Genomic DNA, 22,535 nt, shown 5'->3' on the forward strand with positions numbered 1-22,535 from the left:
ACATTTAAACGTGAACTGTTCTAATGTTACAGAGTGGGTTCAAGTCAAGGGATTTCAGCTGCGAACCTGTTACTTCAAGCAGCGGAAGCTTCTCTACCAAAGCAGAAAAAGGCGTTAGCTGTTACTGAGTTCAAAGTACAAACTGTTTCGTTTGAAGAGCATGCCTAAAACCGGCCGGTTTAGGACGGAACCGGCGGTTTAGGACGGAACCGGCCGGTTTGGCCGGTTCCGTCCTAAACCGGCCGGTTTTTCACCGGTTACGGGAAAAACTGGGCGAAGGGGGCCTTCCAACTGGGTTTTTTGGCCGGTCTAGACCGGCGGCCTTGCTAACCGGCCGATTAGACCGGTAACCGGTTTTTTAAAACGGTTTTGAAAACACTGTCTGCAACCACGCTCTGATACCATGTTGGAATTTCTAAGTCTAACTGTTAGAAACCCTTTAAGTACTTTCTGATTTATTTCTGCCTACTTGTTCTGTTTAATTAGCAAGTTATTTACCATGTAAATACTGAAAATAAATACAAGTACATGCTCAACTCATTACAAATCATCAACTGAAGGAAAAACAAGCACACAAGTGACATCGTTGTTTTTTGACCAATGTCCTCGGAAAAACCCAATGCGGGAAAACCAGTGCAGCTACCTGAGGGTTTTTTTATTAAGCAGTTTCAGAATACAATCTGGGTGCCAAACCGACTCACGCAATAGAGAATGATCTCGACAATAGTACCTCTCAGTCGGAGACAGATATTCCGACTAAAACCTCGGATGAACAATCCCACAGCTCTTAGCTCCAATCTGCCCCACGAAATCTCTAGCGTTTGCCTCTAGGGACTGCGTTAGCCTCTCTGGCCCAGTGTTAGCCCAGCGTCACCCCAACTCACCTTGTGTAAGCCTCTGGAGCCTCTGCATCAGCCTCTAGAGCCTCTGCGTCACCCATGTTGGCTCTCTCTGGCACTGCACAGCTCCTGGCTGCCTTTGTGTGGGCCCTGACTGGCTATGCGTGGCCTCTTGCTGGCTTTGCGTCCCTCTCTCCTGGCTTCTGCGCTGATGCTCTTGGTACTATCTCTGCCTCTCTGCTACTGCATTCACTGCCCCTCAGCGGCAACTCTGATCACTCCTTCGATTTCCTCAACAAGCCCTGCTCCAGAAAATCGAATTCTTGATCAACTTGGTGTGTTCTCCAAGTGACCCTCAAGCCTCCTCTTATACTGTTCTCGTTGACAATTCAACGGCCGAGATTAAGTCCCTAATCAACGGCTAAGATTAACTCTGGCTTGATCCATGACTTTTGGACCCTTTTAACACAGTTTTATATTAATTCAAATTAATATTTTATTTTACCTTAGTTTAGACTTAGGGACTCCATTAAAAATATTAATTATTTTAATTTCTCCTAGGCTGTTTAGAATCTACCCAAACCATTTCTCGGTATTGGAGATCTTATGTGCTTTTAGCCTCTCCACCAATTTTTGTGGCTAGAGCACATCCAATGCTACCCCAAATCAACACCGACAATGGCCAATCAATCATCCACAGATGCTTCCTTAACTTTCTAGGCTGAAAGTTTGAGTTTCATGGGCAACCCAAATCAAGTACATGTGTGAACGCTGTATTTAACAGTGATGGCCTTGGAGGGGGTGTCATTCATGAAAGTTTTTGAACCATCCGAGTTAATGTCTGGAGTCTGGACAGCTGGGATAATGACTGAAAGTACGTACTAAAATCTGCTGGTAGGCTGACACCCCTCCTGTAAATGGACATCTGGTTTATCCCCAGTGTTGCGATCAATACCTGTAGAAACCTGTGGAGGCATACTGCTTTATCCACTCTTGCTTTGCACCAATTTTTTTCCTCTGCATGCACATAACTGGTATTCTATTTTGGCACCTGTTTAGCTTGCTTTTTCTTGTTATGCACCTGCCAGATCTGGTCTTTTTTGTACTGCTTTGAAGGTGTATATGCGGTCTCGTTTTTCAGTGGAATGTTTTTGAGAAGGGGAAGAAGTTTCCTGTTTAAGGTTATGCAAGGGACATTCTTTATAAAATGAGCAGGTGATAAACAAGCAAAGAAACAATTAGGGAGATAAAGATACAGGACCTGTCGTTTCTGAGATTCATTGTGGTTAGTATTTTGAAGAACTGTTCTTAGTGAGAGTACACATATCATGCTGTGTTTAACAAAGCCTTAGTCCAAGTTATGTTCATCACTAGCTGTCTTGTATATTACAGAGTGGTTTTCTTAATATGATAACTTTGTTCTAATTGTCATGCAGGTACGGAAGTTCAGTAAGCATTGCAGGAGTTGTGACAAATGTGTTGATGGATTTGATCACCATTGTCGGGTACAGGAGAATTATGTGAAACTGGTTATTGAGATAAAATAATTCCTCATTTTGAAGCTTTTGCTGGATAATCCATTCATAAAATTTATTTTAGAGCTTTGATGTATAAGTATTCTTTAAATTTTTGTATGCAGTGGCTGAACAACTGTGTTGGAAAGAAGAATTATATCACTTTTGTAGCACTTATGGCTACTAGCCTTTCCTTGGTAAGAACTAGTCTGAAGATCAAAGCTGTTCAAGAAGAAAAGCTTGTATTTTGGAAAAATATTGTGTGGGGAATAAACTTGTAGCTCATGGATAAGTGTGCTGTACCCTCTTATTCACAATTTCCTTGCACGTAATGTATGAAATAGTCTTTTTTTTTTTCATTCTCTTTTCGGCATCTCTAATGGCATTTCCTTTTGGGTATGGCAGCTCATTCTTGAATGGGGAGTGGGTATTGCGGTTTTGATTCGCTGTTTTGTTGATAAAAGAGGAATTGATAAGGAGATAATGGACAAGCTTGGCAACAGCTTTTCACGGGCTCCATACATTGCTGTTGTGGTATTCCTTTACTTAGTTACCGAAACTAAATAGTAGTGGTTTTCTTATATAATTTTACCTTTGTTACAGAAATGTGGTGAGGCTCAGGAGGGGTTCAGAGTTTCACCATGAAATGGCAAAATTTGGATATCGTAGAGTGTAAATTTGTTTCAAACATTTTATTTTCAACAGGAAGCTGTCTTTATTAATGGAGAACTCTCTGTGAAATGACCTTGTTCCAGACTAGTTCCAGCTAGCTTGGCAAATCTTAGGGTGATAATTTAATGAGTTTACAAATGTTTATCCTTACAGATTGGTTAAAAGAGAGCTATGTAGTTTTCCAAAACAAAAGGAAGGATCTGATGTTATTAAGAATTTATTGGTCAAGGTCTGCCAGTTGTGCTACCTGTTACCTACTAAATTCCACCTTGCAGGGTGTGAAGACCCCATGGTCTAATGCACAAGGCATTTGACAAAATTTGAAAGGATTAGAAGTCCAACAGGGCATTTCTGCCCCTTCTTCTCTCTCCTCTTCTACTTTCTTCTCTCAAATTCTGTACACCCATGGGGGAATTGTAATAAATGAACGCTAGCATAATGAACTTATGTAAAATACTTAGGCAACTTGGGACCTAGTTACTAAGTGAGTCCACTATAGAGTGCTTTTTTTTCACTTCACTAATTATTTTTGCTTTTTAGCGATGAATAACTAGTTGAGTATTTTCACACATATACCTGCAAAGTTGGAGTGTGGCTTAATAATTGGGCCTTGAGTATGTTCTGATGTTTAGGGTCAATGTATATTACCATGCTAGGTCATATCCAAAGTCTTACAAAATTTGACTAAGTCTTTCAATGTATTTTTAAATAATTAAAAATCCCCGCGGGATGAGATTTTTAATTATTATTATATAATAATCTAAATAAGTGGTGCAAGGAAATGTTGGTGGCATGTGGATGCTCAAAATTCATGCTCAAGGCAGCAACATTATCTTAGTACCACTTTGAGGGTCAAAAAATGATTATTTCCCCATGAAAACCCACTTTTAGTCATAAAAGTGGAGAAAAGGACAAGAAAATTACAACATGAATAAGTGGGGGACATATTGAAATTTTTTCTCCAAGTCAAAGAGACCAGTCAAGTGACATGGCATCGAAGTTGAAGTCAAAGCTAAGTTAGAGGCTGAATTAGATTGCCACCTAATAGGATTGACCCTGTTGCCACACAATCTAGCAGGGGTCCTAGGAGGGGAACCTATGGGACAACTACTAGACCAAAAGACAACAATGGGATAAAGATCCACTGTCATATCAGTCAGTGTCCCCTACTTTTTACAGAGTTTCACCGATGGGAGGAGTCCCGGTAGGATAGGAATCACTTGAGAAAGGAAGGATCAATGATCTATGTGAAGTGATTCCACTAAGCCCATTCAATGAGAGGCTCAATTAACACTCGATGCAAGAAGGGCTCTCCAAGAAAGACCTAGGATGGAAATCAAGACCTACAACTTGAAATATGCAATGGGGGTTAGATATGCCTAAAATCAAGACTTCCAAGATGAGATAGGACCGCTCAAGAAGCTTTGCAAGATGATCTTAAACTTCAAAATTGCCTTTTTCTATACTTGAGAGACTTGGAAAGGGCCCACACAAGACCTAGGGTTTATGTATAATCGTGGGAAGAGCTCCTCCAATGTGCTCACTAGGTCAAGGTAGGAGAAGGGAAAGGGTTTTGTTAAAATTGGCAACTAAGGCCAAACTCCCCATGGGTCATCTTATTTATGACAACTGATATTTTTCTTGGACTTCTTTCTTTGATAGGTGTAGGATTGATCTAAAGATCATCTGATTCCGACATGTACAAATGAAGTTATGAATTTATTTTGATTATGGACAAATTGTCAAGGTTGGCCAGCAAACTTATGTAGGCTCAGAAGCCCAACAGTCACGTCTATTCATCCTCAACGTTTGCTATAAATACATGATGCCTTAGCCTCATTTGGACACACTCATCTTCCCACTTCTCCCTTTCTCTTCATTGATTGGGTACGGATTTTTGGGCCTCTCTCCACACGTCCGAAATTTCAGGAGAGCGAAATTTCAGGAGCCTGAAATTTCAGGAGAGCGAAATTTCAGGAGGCCGAAATTTCAGGAGAGCGAAATTTTAGGAGAGCGAAATTTCAGGAGGCCAAAATTTCAGCGCACTGAAATTTCTGGACAATTTGACCAAGCGTTGACCAGCATGTGTTGACCTCCTTTGACTGCGTTTTTGTGAGGGCTATCTTTGTTTGGGCTGGCCTCATTTCTAGGCACAAAAATCGAGGCTAAACGTTCACTGTTGACCAACATTGACTGTAGCTAGGGCTGACTGTAGGTTGGCTGTTTGACCAGACTTTGAATGGGCTGAATTTGACTGTTTTGAGGGCTGTTTTATCTTGTTGTTTGGAGGCCGAAGTTCATTGAAGTTGACTAATTTGTTGAGGGTCAAATCTGTCCTATTCACCAGCATTGACTTTTCTGGTTAGGGCTCTTTTGCCACTATTATAAATTATTAGATTTGTAAATTGTACTATCTCTCTCTGCTGAACTATTGAAGACTATAAGAATATTTGATCAAGGGTTTCCCCACATTGGGGTTTGTCCTTGGCTGGTGCCACATCTTGTGTCCTCTTGTCTTGGCTTGTCTTCTACTGTTTATGTTTATGTTCTATCTGCATTTTACTATCATGTTGATGTGATTGCTAATCTGGATATTGATATTGGGCTAATAAAGAAATTGAAGTAAAAATTTGCTGTAAAGAATAGAACATACCATTGGTGCCTATAATTAATAGGTTTTGAATGATTAATTCCATCGAATATCAAGTTCATAAATTCCTTAAGAAGACCACCTTATCCAATGGAAACTTACTAGGTTTCTTTTCAAAGTCACACCTAGGGCTTGAGGTTTCCAAAGAATCAATTGTGAGAATTCCACCAAACCTTGAGATCCTATAGAGGAGACGCTAGCGCATGTTTGTATCCAACTCGATTCAAAAGATTCCACCTCTAAAGAATTTTGTAGGGTGCCCTAGATGGTCATCTAGGAACAAGGGCCAAAATTATTGGAGAGAAGAAGAGAAGGGGGACAAAAGATTGATCACCAATTCTTCGTGGACCAGTGCCTACTTTCCTTGGCTATGGAGTCAATGATGATTTGAAATTTGCCAAATTTGTCTTCAAAGAGACTAAAAAGTGATGCCCTAGCGACCACTTTTCAACAATTACCCACTCAACATCTATGGCTTTTCATGGAAGAAGAACAAAATCCCATCCACTTGGAACATTCATCTAATGTCATGCAATGAGTAACATGTGAAATTTGTAATCAAACAATCCTTTACAATGATATTCAATAAATTAGGGCACACAAGATTTATCTAGTTGCAATAACTCTAGACATTAGAGATGTAATGATCCTAAATAGGAATACAAGTGATATAAAGCAAATAATTTGTGCAACAAATTATAAAAATGAAATACACATTAAACATCCAGATAAAAGTTGCAAATATGGAACAACTGAGCCATTTTATTACTTTTTTGAAGGCAAAATATAGTGGATAACAAGATGGTGCACCTGGGCTTGTCTCAATGGACAAGCATGACCAAACCCAGATGAGAAAAATGGCTAAACTGAAGGTTGTCCAATTGCTGCACCATTTGCACTGCGCTGCCCAGAAAACTGCCTTTCTGCTGAAGTTCGAATGGCTGAAAGGTCCACTTCCTATGCCCATAAATTTATATGCTTTTGACCCCGGTCTCCTTGGCCTAAACCCAGAAAATCCCATGAAGGGTTTTGGCTGGTTTAGACTTTTGAAATTCGACCCCCTTGGAGCCCAACTTCAGCTGCAACTGCAAAACTCGGCCTACTGGAAACTGCTTGTAAATCCTCCTGGAAATGGTCCCAAATAACTGGGCTGACCCTTGCTATCAAATCCTTGACTTCTCGGATGGGCTTCCGGTCTATGGCACCTGCTCCCAAGCTCCACGAAAAATGTTGGAATGGCCTCTACACTGTCCCCTAGCCCAACAATTCGAACTGCTGGAATGTTGGCTCCACTGGCTGTAAAACTCAGCAAGAATGTTGGCCTATTGCTGCTCTCTCAACCCTCTAACTCTCTCGGCAAACACCTGATCTCTGATGGCTCCTATCTCCCTCCGCGTATTTTCTGGCTACCCAGAAATATGCACTCCCTGCTCTGTGCTAAATGATGGTGCTGTCTCACAACCCCAGAACTCCTGGAAAACTTGTGGAACTGCCTCTCTAGGGCGGGCAAAGATGGTCCCCCGAAGTAGAGGTTGAATGTCTCGCTTGAGAGATTCGTGGTTAAACAACGGTTGACTCAGTTGAACAACAGAGCGAACAATCAAGTAGTTTTGTTTGCAAGATGTAAGAATGAATGCCAAAATGAGAGCTGCTCCCTCATTATCACTCCTTGGGCCTGCCTTGCCTCATGTGAGCCCCTCCATCCACCTATTCGACTTTCCCTCCAGGCTATTTGAATGGGCCAATTCGAACTCTCATGTGGGTGGCCCCCACATTCCACTAACAACCAAATAAGGTCGAATTGCCTCCTAAGTCCCTAAGTCGAAAATGATGGGTTCTCTTCCTTAGCCAAAATTGTGCAAAATTGTGTAGCAGTACCCTGTTACAAATGTATTTGAGAAGGGACATGACAAGAGATTATTCCAATAAAATTTTCCGCAAGATAACACTTACAAGATGACAAGAGATATATCCAACCATTGAAAGAAGTAGCTTCAAGAGAGATTGAAATTAGCTTCCAAAGATATCGAAATGCATCAAAGAACATCCATTTCACCCAATACAAGAAGTGCGAAATTTGTACAAGAGAGAAGTTCCAAGTGATGATGATGATCTCTCACAAATGAGAGTCATCTCTATTTATATGATCCTCTACTAATTTGATTTAGCCTAACTAGCCCCCAACAATTATAAAATAATGTGCAAAATATAAATCTTGGTGACAAGCCCACCAAGTAGCTAATAAAGTGATGAAGAAGCCATCCATAAGTGAGCCGAAATGATGAAATTGTGATGTAGAAGGGCTGCTGGAGGGCCTCGTTGAGTCCTTAAGGTGCGATGATGAGAGAGAGGGTTCCATGAATGATAGACAAGGGGTTAGCCCCTTAATCTCTATGTAAAAAAATCATGTGGTGCTCCAAAGTGGCTCTGGGGTACAAGTACTGGTCTCATGGGTCTCCTAATGAAAAATAAGTCTGTACACTGCTCCAAATGAGGGCACTGAAGATGGTGCCTTCCCTCCCATGTCTCAAGAGTGAGACAAACCTCCTCTGGACCTCGGATCAACCGCCAAACCTTGAAATCGCTGGTAAGCATGGGTTCCATAATGATGTGGGGGGTGCTCATTGGGGCCCTAGGAACCAGGGTGATGACCATAATGATAAGGGGTAGAGGTCATATTTGGCTTTTGCCTACGAGCTAATATATTGTTTTGACCGTATTTTTGCATTTTGTGGTATTATTTCCTTTTGTATGTGGCCATGATGTGCTTTTAATCCCTTTTCTTTTGCTGCATCAATCTCCAGAGCAATGCTCTAGGCCTGACCTAAACATGTGGACAAGGGGAGGGGGAGTACTAGAACCTTGTGGACCCAATGATCATGTGGAGCTAGAGAGGGAAAATGATGAAATTGGGCATGTATTGTGTGGAGGGGAGTGAAAAGTATGAGATGGGAAAATGGGACTGCGCTACCAAAATCGGGGTTTCCCAAGTAGTGCCCATTCTGAAGCTATAAGCCAATAGGGGAGATCCCAGGTTACTAAGGTTGAGGATTAACCCCCCATTTAAGGTGAGGCAACAAGACTACAGTCAAAACCCTTCCTCCTTCCACGTCACCCAATAATCCATACCCAAGTTTGCCTAAAGCAAAAGAAGCATAAGCACCCTATTGCACAATGAAAGACATACCTTTAAGACTGGATGGTCCACCTTCAAACATACATTCTCGACAGATGGGTGATGGGACATATAACTGGCTCAGGGAGCAGGGATTAATTGACACAACATCAGCTACACTGGTGATTAGCAGGGGCTGTTGGCTATCGATTGAAGTCAAATCTAGGAAAAAAATTCTCCTATGGGGTCACCCACTGGTGGTGGGTAACATCTAGCTCCAACTGGGACATGAGCTCTCAGTAGAGTGCACGAACCATGTACTCAAACAGGGAGGTCATGAGAACACCAACAATCCTACAGGATTGTAGACCTGTATCTTGCACATCACAAACAATTGTTGGAAGCATCTGTCCTAGGCGTACTTTTATCACCCATGTTTTCATCAAATAATAAAACCATACAGAAAATAAATTCTATCCTAAAATGCAAGTCTAATCTAAATGCATCTATTCTAACATGAGAGCATGATATGATGATGTTAGCTATGCACAAATCAGTTTGCAATGCAACCTACTCTAACATGCTTATAATATACGAAGTCAAGTGTCCAAGAAAGGGGTGATATGACTAGCTTTGATCGGGTTGGGCCAAAGCTCATCATCAAGTCTAGCCATGTAATAGTATCCCTCACCAACCTTACCATGGATCTTAACGGGCACGGGGTTTTTGTCTACTGATACTATATCCCCAAACTTGAACTCCTTTTTAGGTTTTTGCATCCACTTCTTATGCATGTGGTCTTAGGGGTCAGGTCTTTTAAGGATGGAGACTTCTTGGGAAGGAAGGATGGGACTAGGATCCTTCGATTCAGGCAACCTATTGGGATAAGGAAGAAGGCCAAGGTCCTCGACATGGGTCGGAAATTGGAGCTCCCTATGAAGAATGAATGGGGTCCCATCAAGCCGTGGGATGGTGGCATAAGATAAATCCATTTGAAGTTGTCCTCCTACAGTGGCACCCCATTTTTTAGACAACAACATTCCCCATACATTAGATATATCAATAACAAGAAGTTAGAACATCCATAAGCAAGGATATGTCTTTATTCATAACTAATGCTACCTTGAGGTCCTTAATTAGGCCATCAACAGGTATGTATCCAGAATCAAAGCCACGTGCATTCTTATACTTTCAAGTGATACTTAGCTTGAGTTGTTTCATGACCTTTAGTGGCATGATATGTTGAAGAATGTAACTAACTTCGGTTTACATAATTGTACTCGTCAAAAGAAAATTCATTATTAAAGAAAATGACTTACTAAAGCATGGGTTTCATGCTTGGGTCAATTATTTATAGGTCAGAGCATCCATTGAAGACTTCTAGGTTTTGTCTTGAGTCATTAGAGTCATTGTCATTTTTATTAGACCCTTCTTGGGCTTTTTTATCATGTAAAAAAAATATTTTTGAGTTGAAAAGGTAATTTGTCACCTCCACACCAAGTTGATCCTATCCCCATGAAGTTGGCCTACATTAGGGAAATTCGACCCAGCGCAAAATCTATACAAGGAGAGGCAACTCGACCTATTTGGCACAAACACTCAACAAGTTCGATCTACAAGAAAGAGAAGCAGAAAAAGAGTGCGAAGAAGCTGGAGAAGGAAGAAATTTGCTGGGAAGACCTAAATCAAGTTTTTGGGCTATCTATCTCTCACGTGCAAAGATTCTGGGCCTTTGTTGGGGCCAAAGATCTGTGTTTACTGCAGGTCCAAAATTTTGTTGTTGGGGGTCGAAGTTCTGCTGTTGGGGGGCCGAAATTCTGGATTGAAGCTGCTACTGGGAAGCTGTCACTTGGAGTATTCTATCAAGATCATATGTTGCAGGGAAGCGCTGACTTGGTGGTTGGAGGAGGTTTTTGTCTAGGTCTAAGAAGTCTGGAAGTGTCTCATCTTGATTTGAATCTACTGAAGGAAGAGTTTTTGATTGGGTTTTCCCCTTATAGGGGTTTTGCCCTGGTTGAGCACCTACATCTTGTGTCTCTTGTTCTTGTGATCTTCATATACATATAATTTGGTAATTGCTTGATGAAAGATAAACAAATTAAGAAGTAAGAGAAGCCAACATAATTCACAAGTAATTATCAAGAAAGAGGAATCAAAAGCATTGGTTTCTCAACATGGTATCAGATCTAAGGTCGAAGAAGGTTGGAGATCACTATGTTGGCTTGAAAGTAAAGGTTACTCCCTCTATGGCAAGTTACTTGAAGATGGGATTCAATATCATAAGAATTGTAGGAAGTTGGATTGGAAGGATCATTTACAACCTGTCTAGGAAAGTCAAGAGTGAAGGATTCTTGGCTGCACTTACAAATACTCTTGATGATGACAATGCATGGATCATTGATAGTGGAGCATCAAGACATATGACGGGTGAAAGTGGACAACTTCATACTCTATCAAAGGAATCATCATCTCATGCAGTGGAGCTAGGAGACAACAAAAATTATGCAGTCAAGGGCCTTGGATCTACATCATTGAAGCTTGAAAGTGGAGCAAAGCTACACCTCAACAATATGCTCTATGGCCCAAGTTTGAAAAAGAATTTACTTCCAATTTCTTGTTTAGAAGATAAAGGAGATAGGGTTGTCTTTGTAGATGGTAAAGTTTTGGTTTGGGGAAGATGTTCAAGTATTGAAAAGGCAAAAGTTATTGGAGTCTGTGAAGAAAGGCTATATAGAGTTATAACACCATCTCCTCAAACCCTAGTTCACATGCAAATCAATCTTGTCGAACTATGGCATATAAGATATGGGCATATTCATTACAAGATAATACCCTCACTTAGTCAAATGGTAAAGGGCATCCCCAACATTAAGGAAGATCGTGAAGGAGTATGTAAGGGATGTGCTTTGGGAAAGAATATAAGGAAACCTTTTTCAAGTAGTGACACAAGGTCTAAGGAAATATTAGACCTCATTCATTCCGATGTGTGTGGGCCAATGTCTAACAAATTTCTTGGAGGCCATCTTTATTATGTGACCTTCATTGATGATCATTCTAGAAAGACATGGCTTTATCTTCTCAATACAAAGGACGAAGTATTTGAAAAGTTCAAGGAATTCAGATTTGAAGTGGAGACCTTAAGAGGGAGCTCATTGTTCCCTACAATCCTGAGCAGAATGGGGTTGCAGAAAGGAAAAACAGAACAATTGAAGAATGTTTACAAACCCATGACATTTGATCAAGATCTATTGAAGTTTCTATGGGGAGATGCAACAATGACAACAGTATATATACAAAATAGAAGTCCTCATAGAATCCTTGATAATATGACACCGGAAGAAGCATTCACAGGGAAGAAGCCATATGTGGACCATCTCTGAATCTTGGGGTGTCCTACATGCATTCATGTTCGAAAAGACAAGCGAAATAAATCAAATTCTACAAGCTTAAAAGGAATTTTTGTTGGTTACAATGTTTCCTCAAAATCATATAGAATCTACATCAAGGAAGGAAATGAAATTGAAGTTAGCAGGGATTTTATATTTGATGAAAATATTGCATAGAAAAGATCCAAGGATATTCCAATCGATTTCGATGACGAAGATATACCACTATTTGAAGGAGAAGAGCATCATGATAAGACAACTACAAAGCAAGAAGAAGAAGAAGAAGGACCAAGTGAGCCTATTCAACTTGTACTTATTCTCGTAACAAAGAAGAGGCCAAAATGCTTAAAAGCTACACTTGAAGATGCGAAGGACATGGAGCTACTAAAGGAACTTTTAGGGAAAGCAAAAGACCAAAGAGATATTCAGGATATGTAGCATATATGACAAAATTGATAGAATATGAACCAACTACATTTGAAGAAGCTGCTCATCAAGAAGAATGGAAGAAGGCGACGCAAGAAGAATATCAATCCATCATGAAGAATGGGGTTTGGGAAATCATTCCTAGACCAAATAACAAATTGGTTGTCACCTCAAAATGGATTTATAAAATTAATCATACTATTGATTGAAGCATAGACAAATACAAAGCTAGATTCATTGCAAGGGGTTTTTCACAAAAGGAAGGCATAAACTATGAAGAAACCTTTGCTCCTACTGCCAGGTATACTACTGTAAGATCTTTGGTTTTGCTAACTACTACTATGGGCTAGAATATCCATCAAATGGATGTCAAAACAACATTTCTAAATGGAACCATTGATGAAGAAGTATACTTTGAACAACTAGAAGTTTTTGAAATAAATAGTAGAGATACACATGTTTGATGACTCATGAAAGCCCTATATGGCTTGAAGCAAGCTCCTAGGGCATGGTATGCAAGAATGGATGGATATCTCTTAAGAATTGGGTTCGTCAAAAGTTTTGCAGATGCAAATCTCTACATCAAGTTGGTGAAGAAAGAACCAGTCATTATACTAGTATATGTGGATGATTTGTTTATTACAGGTGTGGAGCGCAAAATTAAAGAATGCAAGACAATGTTGGTAGATAAATTCAAAATGAAAGATTTGAGACTTCTGCACTATTACTTGGATCTGGAAGTCTGGCAGAAACCTGGAAAGTTATATCTGGTTCAAGGTAAATACATAATCAAGATATTGCAGAGACCCAGTATGATGGATTCCAAGCCTATGACTACTCCCATGATCACTAATCTCAAGAAGTTGAGAAGCTCCAACTCTAGTCTCGTCGATCCTACTAGCTATCATAAGTTGTTGCGTTCTTTGATGTACTTGGTAAATACGAGACTCGATATATGTTTTGTTGTAAATGTTCTTAGTCAATTTCAATTGGAGCCTCGTCATGACCATTGGATAGCTGCCAAGCATATTTTGAGATACCTACGTGGCACTATACATCACTGGTTGAAGTATGATGGAAAGGAATTTTACTGATTCTGATCAGGGTGGCAGTGAGACTGATAGAAGAAGCACTACCGTGGATGTTTCAGTTTGGGATTTGCAATGATTTCATTGATGAGTAGAAAACAAGATTCTTTTGCATTAAGTAACGCTACAGCTGAATATGTTGTTGCATGTGAAGTAGGAGAAAAAGTTGTTTGGTTAAGGAAACTTTTGTCAGAGTTGTTTGGAAAGCCTCTGGATCTTACGGTGATAAATTGTGATAATCAAAGCAACATCAAGATGTTTGTAGACTCCATATTCCATGCAATGAACAAGTAGCTGATGTGCTGACAAAGTCTCTTCTGAATAAGAAGTTTGAATATTTTAGAAGCATGCTTGGGTTGGTTGATATTACAAATTTAGTTGATAGGGAGAGATGAAGCATCTAATGGCAAGATGCTTGGGAGGACATTTGGTCGGCCTATGTGTTGATGTCTAGATCCTGAAGAGGGAGGGCAACGTTGGTCATGGAGCTCCGACCTTGGATACACACCTAGATCCCTGGGTTGGTGGTAGAGCTTATAAGCCTAATGGTACCTAGACTGGCTAAAGTGTGAGTCCCCTTAGTCCCATCCGGATAGATTACCCTGGTCAGGTATCTAGTCCGCAACACTAAGTCTGCTAAAACTCTTCGTAGTTCATTTCATTTTGAAATCTTCCATGTACTCTCATATATATATAATTACGAATACCTCCCTAGTTAAGAGGGAGTGTTGAAGAATGTAACTAGCTTTGGTCTTCATAATTGTACTTGTCAAAAGAAAATTTATTATTAAAGAAAATGACTTATTAAAGCACGAGTTTCATGCTTGAGTCAATGTTTATAGGTCAAAGCCTCGATTGAAGGCTTTTAGGTTTTGTTTTGAGTCATTAGAGTCATTGTCATTTTTATTAGACCCTTCTTCGACTTTTGTATCATGTAAAAAGAATTATTTTTGAGTTGACAAGGTAATTTGTCACCTCCACACCAAGTTGGCCCTGTCCCCACGAAGTCGGCCTACATTACAACAATTCGACCTAGCATAAAGACTATATAAGGAGAGGCAATTCGACCTATTTGACACACACACTCAACGAGTTCGATCTACAAGAAAGAGAAGCAGAAAAAGAGTGCAAAGAAGCTCGTGAGGGATGAAATTTGCTGGGAAGACCTAAATTGAGATTTGGGGCTATCTATCTCTCACACGTGCGAAGATTCTAGGTAGTTGTTGTGGCCAAAAATCTGTGTCTACTACAAGTCCAAAATTCCGTTGTTGGGGGGGCGAAATTCTAGATTGAAGCTGCTACTGGGACGCTGTCACTTGGAGTATTCTGTCAAGATCATCTGTTGTAGGGAAGGGCTGACTTGGTGGTTGGTGGATGTCTTTGTCTAGGTCGAAGAAGTCTGGAAGTGTCTACTCTTGATTTGAATCTTCTAAAGGAAGAATTTTTGATTGGGTTTTTCCCCTTATAGGGGTTTTTCCCTCGTTGAGCACCTACATCTTGTGTCTCTTGTTCTTGTGATCTTCAAATACATATAATTTGATAATTTCTTGATGAAAGATAAACAAATTAAGAAGTAAGAGAAGCCAACATAATTCACAAGTAATTATCAAGAAAGAGGAATCAAACCCCAATTCACATAAGCATTGATTTCTCAACTTGATATTGGCAAAAGCCCCTGAATCCAAACAAAGGAAAATCTGTGTCTACTGCAAGTCCGAAATGACTCGACCTCATTTCTAAGTGATGATGATGATCTCTTACAAATGGGAGGCATCTCTATTTATATGATATCTACTAATTCAATTTAACCTAATTAGTCCCCAACAATTATAAAATAATGTGCAAAATACAAATCTTGGTGACAAGCCGATCAAGAAGCTAATAAAGTGATGAAGAAGCCATCCATAAGTGAGTCGAAATGATGAAATCATGATGTAGAAGAGCCATTGGAGGGCCTTGTTGAGTCCTCAAGGTGCCATGATGAGTCCTCATGGTGCCATGATGAGAGAGAGGGCTCCATGAATGATAAATAAAGGGTTGGCCCCTTAATCTCTATGTAAGTCATCATGTGGTGCTCCAAAGTGGTCTCCTAATGAAAAATAAGCCTGTAGACTGTTCCAAATGAGGGCTCTGAAGATGGTGCCTGCCCTCCCATGTCTCAAGAGTGAGACAAACCTCCTTTGGGCCTCAAATCAACAACCAAACCCGGTAATTATTTCTAAGCTGGGTGGGGGCAATGCTGGTCCAAGTGCATCATCTTGTGGATAATGTGGGGCAATGAACAAGTTGTTGAAGGTGTTGACGCTTCCCATGGCGTGAGATAATGCTCTGGCACATGATTGAAACCCTTGGCTCTCAATGCATCCCCTACAACTGTCCATATGATCCTCTGGTGGGCCTTGGCTCCAATTAAGTTGCCTAGCCCATAATGAACCACTTGCCAATTATGCATAAGATCCAATGCGTCTCCTCACCATTAGGTACAATAATTCATTAGTGCATCTAAGTGAACCAAGCTTGTTTATCCAGGGCGCAAATGAGACTGCATAATGGGTTTCCCTTCCAAATTTGGGGCTTTGAGCATGTAATAGTGTTACCTCCATAGTGTTGGAGAAAATAACTAGTTTTGGGCTTCATATTTTGTACCATTATGTATTTTATGTAAAAGAAAAAGAAAAGAAAAAGAAAATTATTATTATTTTTCTAGATAAGCATGTTCTTCATGCTTCTAGGTTTTTGAGTCAAAGAGTCAAAGTCCTATTTTGGACCTATTGTAAAAGAAAAAGAAAAAGAAATTTTTAAATGTAAATTTTGGGACAAAAACCCCTCTAGATTCCAAGTCGACCTACATGTCAAGTCTGCTCTACCCCAACGGACGTGTCTATTCACACCCCCTCTAATCTATATAAATAGAGGATAGATGGAGCTCATTTGGACACACACACTTGGATATTTTGGTCTGAAATATCGCAAAGAATATGGAGAAGATGAGGAAGGTTGAAGTCTGGAAGAAGATCTGCCTTGGTACATCTCTTCTTGTTGGTTTCTTACTGGTGAATCTACTGGAAGGAAGAATGATTTGACTTGGCATCTAGAGGTGGAAATTTCTGTGGTTATGGGTCTTGGATATCTCATTTGATTTGATTCTATAAGAGAAGACCTTTTTTGTGTTTTCCCCTTGGAGGGGTTTTTCCTTGGCTTAGAGACTATATCTTGTGTTCTATTGTCTTTTGTGATCTTCATGTTTTAAGGTAATTGCTTGATGAAAAAGGAAAACATAATAATAATAATGCTGACAACCTCACAAGTAATTATCATGAATGGAAATCTAAGATAAAATTGAAAAACCTCCTGATTTCCAACATGGTATTAGAGCTGTGGTGGAACAAGAAAGTCTGAAGATCAATAATTGTTGGCTCTGATCGATATCTTTGTCTTAAAACTTTAGACATGCTCATAAAAATGGCTCGCTCTCCTCTTCAAGATTGTATATATATATATATATACTGTGGTTATGGGTCTTGGATATCTCATTTGATTTGATTCTATAAGAGAAGACCTTTTTTGTGTTTTCCCCTTGGAGGGGTTTTTCCTTGGCTTAGAGACTATATCTTGTGTTCTATTGTCTTTTGTGATCTTCATGTTTTAAGGTAATTGCTTGATGAAAAAGGAAAACATAATAATAATAATGCTGACAACCTCACAAGTAATTATCATGAATGGAAATCTAAGATAAAATTGAAAAACCTCCTGATTTCCAACATGCTATTAGAGCTGTGGTGGAACAAGAAAGTCTGAAGATCAATAATTGTTGGCTCTGATCGATATCTTTGTCTTAAAACTTTAGACATGCTCATAAAAATGGCTCACTCTCCTCTTCAAGATTGTATATATATATATATATATATATATTCTGTGATACACTTATTATAAAAAGATTGTCTTTGTGGAAACCCTAGAAGATCCGTTTACTGGTAATGATTAATTAAGGCTCCCACAATTGTTGCACTCTGTGGAATTAACATCATGGAAGTCGCAAAGGTCTTAAATGAATCCACATCTATTCATGGTGGCTAGCATCACCTCCTCATAATAATGGAAACTCGAATCCCCATGTATTGTCATCCGTGGTATGTTAACATGTCAACTATATGGATTCCGTAACTTCTACGGCTAGAGTTTATAACACAATTGGCTCAGACTTGGAAAATAGTGTTATACATAATGTTGTGATATTCTGATGGATTTGTATTGCACACTTTGCATTCTGGTGGCATCTAGACAATCATCCATGCGATACGGTCTAGTCACATTACATTATGGCTCTCTCTATGGTTGATCGCAATAATCTCAAGACTCGTATGATACTATCTTACGTTACAGTAAGTTGTGGCTCACATCTGAGGTGGTATGGTTCACATTCGTGTATATGAGCTCGCTAATGGATTATTGAAGTTGCTTGCATAAGTTCGTTCTATCAATTCTAAATAGAGTCAAAGTTTTCATTTTGGTTGTATCAAGGAGAAAGGGCCTGTGGATTACTTGTTGATAACTGGAACACAAATTGGACAAAGCAAAAATGGTCTGGCTCTTTATTCTAAAACGATAAGATTCAATTGAGGCAAACATTGGTGGCAGGAAACTCAATGAAACTATATATGATTGGGATCTCGTAGTGATGTGGCTTTCATGATTTTATTTCTAAACTCATTCTTATGGTTGAAAGCCCTCGTTAGCATCTATATGGCTTGATTGTGAGATCAGTGACATCAAAATATCAGTGTGCCATTTGTATATAATTTCTAAGATATGTCAATCAACTGCATTGTGACTATGGCCACTGAATGACATTTATATAATTGAAATTTTGTGGAGGGCCGACCCACTGTAAGAATTGTCTAAGAACTGGAATGATCTTGGCACTTAAAGAGCATTGTATATGGTAGTAAGTCAATGACATATACGTTCGATCTTGGCATAAATGACAACTATGACTGTGATATAGGGTCATATATTAGTGACCAGATGCAACAATACTCTTCATATGACAGACCAAAATTTAAAAAAAGGGCATGGATATTGGAAAGAAGCATCAGTCATCATGTAGCCGAATTGTAGGAAATATAGTGCTTTGAATTAATAGACATAACTAGAAAAGACACATAAAGAAAGAACAAATCCTTGCATAGAAAGATCAGATGAATCTAGTGCAAGGTAATGTACAATGTTTTTTTCTGTCATTAGAAAGGGGCGATAAAGTAATTAGGGTTTTGCAACTAGGGTTTGAATATTTTCCAAGTTTTTTGTGTATCTAGGGCTTGTAAACCCTAGATGGGACTTCTTGTCGCACAGAATGTCTAGGCACCACGACAACGACTCAGATTGGTGGCTGTCACCTTGATCCCCAATCTCTCTATTTAAGCTGTCTCCTTATAACAAGCTAAGGGGGGTAGACCCTATGGAGATGTAATGAAGGACAACTAGTTGGGAACCAACCAGTTCGGGGGACACAACGAAGCGACCAAGTACTTGATTAAAATTTAGCAAAACTGATAGGATTTGATTAAATTTAAACGATTGATATTAGTGCCTTATGGAGTCAATGATCTTGCTAGGGAAATGAAGACCAAGTAATCGATTAACAAATGCTTCTTAGATGAATGACTATCTTATATGAAATGTGGATCCTAAAACTAATGTAAGATGCAAGGATCTTGGTTAATTTTATTTAAATGCCTATCTAAGTTTTAATCCTTCGATCCTTTCTATGTTGAGCTTGATTTCGTAGTAATTGGCAAATCGAAGATAAGGTGAAGCACACTAAGGTGTGATTAACGATACCTCTCTTGAAAATCTAAGATACTCGGTGCCTCTGACGCTGCAAAGCGCTGTGGCTCTGACGATTGCATGGTCACCGTTTTAAGTACTATTAAAAGCAGGCTTCTCAAACAAAGATGGATGGATATCTATCTCTCTATTGACCAAGCTTATGCTTGGAAGTAAATTTTAATTATGCAAAGCTAACTTATATGCAAATGCACGATATGATGAGATGAAGTTAGACTCGAGGATTAGAAACGCTTGTGCCACAAAAGCCCTTAATCACCAAAATGAAATGTTCACTTTACTAGATAAAGACTTAAAGATAAACCCCTTAAAATATCACAATTAAACCACAAGCTTACTTCAAATCTTTTTGATACAATTATAGCTCAAAGAGAACAAAAACTTCTTTACAATTTAATATCAATGCCAACAAATGCTAAAAAAATACTCAGCTTAGGAAACAAAAGATATGCAATTTATTACAATTCCACAACAGAGTACTTTAATAATTACTCGAAATATTCGCAAAATATTTAACATGCAATGAACATTAAATAATTCAAGCAATTAAATTTCTAGAGATCTAAATACTTTGAAGAACCATGAAATTTAAATGCTAAACAATTCACAATCCTAGAATTAAAATGATTTGTTCTTAGTGACCCAAATCTAGGAAAATTTGTCGTCTTCCTATAGTCAATCTTTAGATACGATTAAAAGATTAAGTGTGTTTGACCATGGGGAAGTTAAAATGTTTAATACCACAAAAGTTTTCTTTTATAGATTTTACCCAACACAAAAAGACACCAAGAAGGAACTTTAGATTAACAGTTTAATTATTCCTTAGGAAAATTTAATGTGCTAAGCTTATGAAGCAAATTTAATGTGGTAAATGATCAATTAAATTTTTTTTAATGTGACAAATATAAACAAATTCTTCTTCCTTGAGTCAACGCTTGTCAAACTGATTGCTTCACCATAGATCTCTACTTCTCTTTAGATTTCGGCCTATTGACACAAACTTGCAATTGTCGGCCTCTTCAGAAACCCTAGTTGCAGCATGTGTGAGGGACAAACAATGATTTTATTCCTTGATTTCCTTCTTGCTTGGATAGTATATCCTTCTTTTGCAGTTCGACTTTATAAGTGACTTGGTTTCTTCCTTGATTTGGCCTCCTAGGATGACTGTGATAACTCAAATTCTTCAGCATTGGAAAGTACTAACCCTTTTCGCATGTGTGAGAGATATTTGCCCAAAAACAAACCCAATTCTTCACTTGATGGGAGGCTACTATGCTTGTGTATCTTGCACTTCTTCTTCTATTTCAGATGCTTGTCGAATCTATCTTCAAGTGAGGCTGAGTCCTCCTTTATATAGTAGTTTGTCCATGCAAAATAAGCCGACTTGTGCTTGTGCCTAGGCCGACATCTCCTTCTAGAATAATCTCTAGCTCCTTTGGAAGGTCGACTTGAATGAGTGCTTGTGACGAGGTCTTGGAGGGTTTATGACTCAAATAAATTCTCTTTTACAATATGTAACATGCCCAAATGGGTCTTCAATACATGACATTGACTCAATTGACTTTATGACTTAATGACCAAACCTAATAGCTCACAATGGGAGCTTCATATATAAAATAAAAATGTCTTGAGCGTGAAACCCATAACTCAAGCATGTCATAAATCTATGTTGCACAAAACTTCAAGGAACCCGATGTTTTGGGAAGTACCGGTACTCGAAACTCCAAAACTCGACCATCATGTAATCATCGATGAGAGTTAATATAGACTTGGTTTTCTTTATAAACTGTCATCGATGGGTCTTATTCCCTTTTTTCTTGCAAGATGATGTGTTTTTCCCTTATTTATAAATTTCTTTTTATATATATAAACATATATGACATTTCAATTGATGTTTCCATTTTTGGGAGGTGACGTTTCTAATCGTAACGGTTTTGGAAACTCAAAAACGTTTCGGCGCTTCGTGCAACTTAGTCATAAATAATTTTATTTTCTTCTTTACATCAATTACATAAAATCTTGATTACACATGTCATTATGAAGACCGAACCTAGTTACATATTTCAACACATAGGATGATTATGACAAAGATCTAGGGGCCAAACCCTAGATAGTGATTTTAGAGGGCTTTTATACTTGTTTTGGCAGCATTTTCCCTCAATGCTAGCGCTAGAAGGGCCTACTCTTGAATTATTTCAACACTCTACTTTATTTCAACTCACACGTGTGGAGAACTTTTGTCTTTTCACATTAGCTACTAGGTCATCTTGTGACCTAGGTTGTAGAGGCACTTTAGTTTATGATTTGTAGGGGCTTTTAGTCTAAAATAGCTACCCGACCTCCTCATATAAATAGAGGAGGCTTCATTGTGAATTATCATCACATCACTCTTGGATTATTCTGGCCTACTTGAGCATTTTCAACATCTCGAACTTGTGGAGATATTTGGATCTTCGATGCATTTGGATATTTGGAGCTAAATCGTTGCTTTTTGGAGCTATTCTTTGGATGAATGGAATGGATTCTTTGCATGTTATCTTGTAAGTGGACTTGAATTTTTGAACATCTATCTCTTGCATGTCTAATGTATGGAATTTTGTTGATTCTAGTGATTGCATTTGTGCCCTAATTTGTTGAATATCTATTGAATCCTAGCTCTATATGATCTATTGCATGCATTACTCATACATAGCATGTGAATGAATGTCCTTAGTGGTGAACTCTTGGTAGCCTTCCCATGGAAAATCCTTCTTTCGTTGGATAGGTAATTGTTGGGATTTTCGTAGCTAGGTCATCAAAATTTCGGCCTCCTTAGAAGCTATTTGGCTAATTTGAAACATCATTGACTCCATACTCCCAAGGGATAAGGGACAAACGTGGGTCATCAGATGTAAGCAAACAGTTTCACGACCAATCGTCGAGGCAATGTTCAACATCCACCCTTTCTACCTTGAGGTCATTTTCTATTTGGTTTCTTTCCTTCATAAAGTTTGATCTC

At 38.9% G+C, this 22,535-nt stretch overlaps 1 protein-coding gene across 2 annotated transcripts in view; it reads left to right on the forward strand.

Moving 5' to 3' along the window:
* Positions 1-22,535, forward strand: part of LOC149193053 (putative protein S-acyltransferase 19) — a 264,412-nt gene that overhangs the window by 132,357 nt on the left and 109,520 nt on the right. For both annotated transcript variants that reach the window (XM_089404776.1, XM_089404777.1), the window contains exons 4-6: positions 2,276-2,344; positions 2,479-2,550; positions 2,759-2,887. In XM_089404776.1, coding sequence (XP_089260902.1) covers positions 2,276-2,344; positions 2,479-2,550; positions 2,759-2,887 — 270 coding nt within the window. The remainder of the gene's footprint in view (positions 1-2,275; positions 2,345-2,478; positions 2,551-2,758; positions 2,888-22,535) is intronic.

The sequence above is a fragment of the Pinus tabuliformis genome, chromosome 2_2 (genome assembly GCF_031772625.1).
Source record: "Pinus tabuliformis cultivar Carrire ecotype Pingquan chromosome 2_2, CPIR1, whole genome shotgun sequence".
Lineage (NCBI taxonomy): Eukaryota > Viridiplantae > Streptophyta > Pinopsida > Pinales > Pinaceae > Pinus > Pinus tabuliformis.